The sequence below is a fragment of the Corvus brachyrhynchos genome, unplaced genomic scaffold, assembly GCF_000691975.1.
Source record: "Corvus brachyrhynchos isolate BGI_N302 unplaced genomic scaffold, ASM69197v1 scaffold305, whole genome shotgun sequence".
In the NCBI taxonomy this organism is placed as follows: Eukaryota; Metazoa; Chordata; class Aves; order Passeriformes; family Corvidae; genus Corvus; species Corvus brachyrhynchos.
In genome coordinates this window covers 586,987-593,473 of record NW_008239284.1, presented here as the reverse complement: position 1 = coordinate 593,473, position 6,487 = coordinate 586,987, and the positions used below count along the sequence as shown (strand labels likewise).

The 6,487-nt window shown below is 51.5% G+C and overlaps 1 protein-coding gene across 1 annotated transcript in view; it reads left to right on the top strand.

The window, feature by feature from the left end:
* The window catches only part of LOC103619774 (E3 ubiquitin-protein ligase LRSAM1), an 18,216-nt gene that overhangs the window by 2,802 nt on the left and 8,927 nt on the right, over positions 1-6,487 (top strand). Inside the window, 10 exon segments of the mRNA XM_017740336.1 lie at positions 1-31; positions 708-792; positions 1,593-1,704; positions 2,718-2,830; positions 3,659-3,789; positions 4,378-4,407; positions 4,994-5,116; positions 5,205-5,344; positions 5,874-5,918; positions 6,331-6,401. The exon segment at positions 1-31 is cut by the window's left edge and continues 53 nt beyond it. Of these exon segments, the coding sequence (XP_017595825.1) occupies positions 1-31; positions 708-792; positions 1,593-1,704; positions 2,718-2,830; positions 3,659-3,789; positions 4,378-4,407; positions 4,994-5,116; positions 5,205-5,344; positions 5,874-5,918; positions 6,331-6,401 (881 nt within the window).

The window sequence follows — 6,487 nt, the reverse complement described above, 5'->3', positions numbered from 1 at the left end:
TCCAGGTAAAAGATGTGCAGCTGCATCCCAGGTGTCTGTACAGGGCATGTTTGGGGTCAGCAGGGATGTGGGGTTACCGCTGCTTGGTTTATAATTAATCACAACGTCCATGATGCTGCCATTTTGTCAGGTCTATCACATCAACCTGACTGTTGCTGTTGAGCTGGCTGTTTGGAGAAAGAGCAGGAAAAGAGGAGGAAAGGAGCAGGAGAGTAGCAGGAAAAGCCAGGCTTGGTTATTATGTTCTCCAAGCTTGGTGCAGCCCTAGTGGCTCCCATGGCCAAGCAAGCAGAGTCTGTTGATTTCCCCAAACATTCAGCTTTTGCCATTGTCCCTGGTGTGGTTATGTTGAGAACCCAGAGCGGTGTCTAAGGGCACACTCAGGGTCTCTCTGCTCACGAGGCAGCTTTAGGCTCAGCCTGTGGGAGCTGGAGTTGGGGAGTGCTGCCCTGGATACTCCAATTCCCAGTTCCTGCATCTGGATTCAGCACCAGATGGTGGTGGTGAGCAGGGTTTCTCACTGCCCCTGGTAGCCTGGCATACCCTTCATCCAGGGCTAGTGGAAAATACATTTTTTTAACCCAGAAAGTATTGCCTAAACCAATTTCAAGTTGTCCTTCTGGGCCTGAAAGTCCCAGCAGCACAGATGTGTAGAAGACATGAGACTTGGATGAATATCTTGAATATCTTTTCTGTTAATACCTTAGGTCCTAAACCTTGAAAGGAATCTTTTAAAAAGCCTTCCACAATCTATAGGAGACCTCACCCAGCTCCAGGTCCTCAATGTGAAAGGTATGGAATGGGATTGCTCTGAGCAAAGAACATTTATTATCTGGGTTGTGTTGAGCTGCATTAGCAATTATTCCTTTCAACCAAGGCAAGCACTACATGGTTTACACTCTGAGGAAGAACACAAGGAAGGTTTGAATTCAAATAGTTGGTAAGGCAGGAGAAATCATCTAAGCAGAAAATGTGTCAGCCTCAAGCCCTCCAGTAAAGTAAGCAGAGCACTCAGCCAGATAAACCAAATCCCAGCTGGGTCCCCAACACCCAGAGCTGGGTCCTGTGAGCCTGTGCATCCCCACCAGGTTGGCACAGCCCAAGCACAAAGGTCACACCTCTTTTCCAGACTCTTGGGCGTTTTCCAGCTATGCAGTGCCATAAATCTGTGAGAAAAAGGAGATTTAGTTACGTGGAGCTGTTGGTGAAACGGGGAAGGGAATGGAGGGTGAGGAACTTGGAAGGGCAGCTGGGCTCTGAGCCCTGGGTGTGCAGTCCCACTCAGTCCCCTTCCTCCCATCCCTGGGACTTTATACCAGAGGGGAGAAGACTCCACGGTACAAATACTCACCTCATAGAGAGCACAGATCCAGGCTGCAGCAGTGACCTCAGCTGTGAAGGAGATTTGCATCCCAGATTGCCCTTTGCAGTGGGCAGTGACATCCTCTGAGTCCTTGTGTGACCTGGGACAGCCCCGTCCCTGTGGAAATGAGCCGTACATGTGGTTGTGGATTGGTGTTGGAGCAGATGAGCTTGCTGGCTCCTGTCTTGGCAAGGTTCCATGGTTTTAACTGGCTTTTCTGTCTCTGTAGGGAACAAGCTGAGGGAGCTGCCCGGGAGCATGAGCGGCCTGCGGAGCCTGCGGGCTCTGGATGTCCACCCAGCCCTGGCTCCATCCCTTCCCAGCCTGCTTCCCTCAGCTGGGCATAAACCCAGCCCAGGAGGGGAATGTTTAGGGTCTGGGCAGGATGCATTGCAGGGAATTTTAACAGGGCTGTTCACACTGTCCAAAATAACTTTTGTGTACCTGCTCTGGTCTTTTCTGATAATTTTTACCATTTAATCTGATCACTTTGCCAATTAATTCTGATAATTTTGTCATTTAATCATGACAAAAGCGATCCCCAGGGAGTGAACCCCTGGATTTTACCTGCCAGGGCTGTCTCTGAGAGCACAAACTGTGCCTCTGTCACTCTGGCAGATCTCCAGCTCGTTGTCAGCTTCCATGGGTTTATGGCTCCTTGAAGTGCACATTCAGGATGGGAAAAGCATCAAGATTTTTATGGGTATGTTGCCTTCTGGCTGCCAAACCTGTCAGTACTAAATGGTGCAAGTGTGAGGCAACAGGGCTGCCTCAAACACCAGCAGGAAGGTGTGAACAAATGCTCTCTCCTGTCTCACACACAACATCGGGCTTCACTTCTCTTGTGGACAGCCCAAGCTGAGGGATCTGTGCAGCTTTGCCCCCTGTGCTTGATAAAGTGGTTCTTTTCCAGGCCTTCCTGCTACGTCCTTCCCTACAAAAGGCAACATTAGGTCCTTTTGGTGGCCACAGGAGGACAAAAACACTGGCTCTTCCCTTCATTCTTTATGGGACTCCTCTCCATGCCCTTGTATCATCCCCCCTTCCACGCTGAAGGGCTCCAGCTCCCTGACATGGAGCAGGGAATGTCTGTAGCTGAGAAGTGCTGGGACCTCTGGTACCTAAACATGAAGTGCCAATGTCTGCATGAGGGGAATGTGCCAGTGAGTGGCCAGCTCAGAAGCTCCCAAATAAGGGACAGTGGAGTCACCTGTGAAAGGTGCCAGACACCCAGCAGGGATTCCATACAGCCTCGTATTTATGTCAGCATTTAGGGTAACATTAAGTAAAATTTTGGAGAGCTGCAAGGAGAACTACAGCTGGGCTCTGTCTGGGCCATCAGAATAACCTGGAGCTCTGTGTGTTCTCTTTTGCAGACGCTGACCCTGGATGCCTCTTCCATGACCTACCCATCCCCTGAGATCTGCAGTGCGGGTACAGAGGCCATCCAGCAGTTCCTCTGCAAGGGTGAGCCAGGAGCAGCTGTGGTGTGCTCAGGGATGGCACTTCTGAAGGACAGGCATTGTGTGGGCTCTGCTTGGCATGGCTGCTGATGCCCTGCACTCCTGGTTACCTGTCTTTGTTGGCAAACAGCACAACACGAGTCCTTCCCTGAGCCCTGCCACAATAAAATCTAGAATGGTTTGTTAAAAATCAGAGTGGCTGGGTCAGGCTGTCTCAGTGACCGTAGGAAGTCAGTGCATCTCCTGTGGTTATTTGGATTTTCTCCTGGGGGAGGTGTAGGCATTGTCCAGATGTCACTGCCTTGGGACAAGGAGAGAGACTCAGGAGTCACTTGAGGTCCTTTCTGCCCTCATTTTCTCTGAGGAAGGACCTGGGCCCTGCAGGGTGTTATGAGAATGGTGAAACCAGATGGAAAACTCAAATGACAAAGGAAATTTACTGGGAGTTTGTAGACACTGTGTTTAGTACAGACAGGGAGCTTTGGTGGAGGTTTGATGCAGGGGAAGTGCCTTGCAAGGCATGGTCAGAACTTATTTTGGTCTGGGCAGTAACATCTGCAGGCCTGCAGAAGTCACCAAGCCTGCACCCATGTGCAGGGTGTGTTTCTGTCTCAGCAGGTCCTTGTCCTGGTGGGGATGGAGTGGCACCACCTCCTCCCAGAGCTCCTTGTCCACCCTGCCTGAGCTGGAGTAGCCCTGCCGGGCACTCCTTGGTGTGTGGGCAGAGGGAGCACAGCTGGGAGCAGTCCCACACACCAGCCAGCCCTCAGCCATGCTGCCAAGGAGGTCTTTGATCCCCAAATATTCTTATTTTGTGTCTGGTGCCTTCCAGAGTGTGGAATTGCATACTACCCTCCCTCACAGTACCTGCTCCCCATGCTGGAGAGCGATGGAGGAGGAACTTCAGTGGATGGGGTGGACAGGACAGTGGAGAAGTACCTGGAGGAGGAGAGCAAGTGGCAGGTGAGGCTCCTCTGCACAAGAGGGTTTGGGATTTGTCTCTGTGCTCCATCACAGCACTTGGCACATGATCCCCCATCACCTTCCCCTCCATGAGATGTGTCTTTTGGGATCAAGGGAGCAGCCAGGCACAGTGTGTGCATGGGTGGCTCATCTCCTTCCTGAGCTAGGGCTGGTGTCGCCACGCTGACTCCTCCTGGAAGACACAACCCAAGGAACTGTCTCCATCCTGAAAGCAATGATGGAGCCAAGGGACAGGGGTGAGGGTGGGACATGAAGTGTGCAGTGTGTGATGTGTATTTCTGGGGGACAGCAAGCTGCAGAAGAACCTTGTGCTTCCCAGCCAAGTGCTAGACATGGGAAAGGGGAGGCTGGGCCAATAACTGCGTTAATTGTGCTAATTCCTGTGCTCTTTGGCAAGTGCAGAGTCAATGCCTGTGCCCCTGGAGAAGCCTGAGTGACTGGACTTTGGGCCTGTGTTCCTGTGCCTTTGGTTGATGTCTTCACTCAGGGGAAGATGTAATGAGGGCTAATAGCATCTACAAAAAAAAGTCCTTCTGGGGGTAAATGTCTGCTTTGCTTATTTTTCAGAACAAATTCTTGGATTATGAGAAGAGGAAGGTAAGGATCAGCTCTTGCAAATGCTTTGTCTGCAGCATGGGTCTGCTTCTGGTTTTTGTTTTCCATCTTTTTACTTGGTTTTTCATTCCCCTCACCTGGCTGCAATTTCAGTTTGTTCATTTTGTTTCCCTGGTCTCTGTCTCTTCCCCTGTGCAAGACTCACTTTGAGATAACCAGCAGCTCCTGCCATGCAGTTCCCACTGCCTTTGGCTCGAGCTGCTCAGAGCTGGCTGCTTCCTTCAGACAAGGGAGTCCTGTGCCACGTGGAACTGAACCCAACCTGCATTTTGGGCTTCCCTCCACGTGTTTATATTGGCTGCTTTGGTATCAGTTGATGTCCAGGGACCTCAGCTTCACGACATGAAAGAGTTTGGAGACTGTGAAGAGAGCAGCAGCTTCTGCTTCCCAGTTTTTGGGTTCCTAAGGAGAGAACGATTCCATCCCCTAGACAAGCCTCCTGTTTGCCATTTGGCTTCCCTTCCTCTCTGCAAGGAGGCCGCTGTGCCTTGCTTTACCTTTTTCCCCGAATATGTTCTTGCTTGGGAAGGAGATTCCTGTCATTCATCTTTCTCCTTATTCTTCTCAGGAAAAAAAAAAGCAGGAGAAGCTGGAATTTGAGCGGCGCCTGAACGTGGGGCAGCGAGAACAGGCCCTGCTCGTGCAGCAGCTCAACAGCCACAAGGATGAGATCCTGCAGACAGTGAGAGAGGTGGGTGTGCTGGGCAGGGCCCCTCCAGGGCATCCCCTGCCTTCCCCAAACCCAGCAGCTTCTCCTGGTTTCCCTGTGCTCTGGGCAGGAGCAGCAGAGGCTGGAGCAGGGTCTGTCGAAGCACCAGCGCTATTTGGAGGAGGAGAGGCTGAAGCTGCTGCAGCAGCTGAAGGACACAGAGCAGGGCATTGCCAGCCGGATCCAGAAGCTGCTGGAGGACAACCAGAGGTGGGGTCCCAGGGGGTCTTTCTCAGATTTTTTTTTTTGTCATGTTGTTTTGAGTGGTTCATTTCATCCCGAATGTTTTGGACCTGGTCAGGATCAATGTCTGGAGGAGCTGCCTTAGCTCCTGGACTGCCAAAGACCCATTTAAAGCACATGAAATTTGCATCTTCAAAAAGCTGTTTCACGCATATGTAATGTTGGGATTTTGCAGTGCTGTGGAACAAATTCTAATTCCTCATGGAAGGTGCAAATCTGAAGTGTTGAGGTGCCCCTGCCTGTGTCTGGTGGGCTGGTGCTGATGGGAGGTGCCCAGCCTGCTGAGAGCTGCTCTGCTGTGCATGACAGCAAAGTTGTTTTCTCTCAGGCACATGGGGGGATTGTTGGGGTTGTCCTGTGCAGGGCCAGGAGTTGGATGATCCTTGTGGGTCCCTTCCAAGTCAGGATATTCTGTGATTCTATGATTCTGCTCTCTGGGCGACCAGGATGTCCTGCTCAGCTTGTTGAAAGCCTCTTGTTTTATGTTTTTTTTTAGGCAAAAACAAAGTTCAGACATTTTGAAGTCCTTGGAGAATGAGAGGTGAGTCTCCTTGAAACAAGATTGTCTGGAAAAGGAGCAAGAAGTTGGGAAGAGGGATGGGAGCTTCCTTTCAGAGTCACCAGTCTGAATCCACCCTAAGTCAGGAGAGGTTCATCTCATACCTGCAGCTGGCTCTGGTCACTGTTGGAGGCAAAACACTGGACTAGGTGTGCCTGGTCCTACCTAGTGTGGCACACCCAGCCATTGTCCCCGTGGTTTTGAGCAAAACTTATGTTGTCTCCCATAAAACTTAGAGGTTGCTCACCAAAAAATCACTGAGGCTTTGGTGTCTCTGATAAGCCCAGCTTTCCTGAGCAGGGTGAACCTGCCCAGCCTTGAGACTCTGAGCTGGGTGGGTGGAGGAGAAGGCCTTGTTTGAAGGAGTGGCTGAATTGTTGTTGTGTGTTGGCAGAATCAGGATGGAACAGCTGATGGCAATAACCCAGGAGGAGATGGAGCAGCTGCGCAGGCGGGAAGTGGCCTGTAAGTCCAGACAGGTCTTCCCCCAGAGGGTGCTGGGCACTGCCCAGGCTCCCCAGGGAATGGGCACGGCCCCGAGGCTGCCAGAG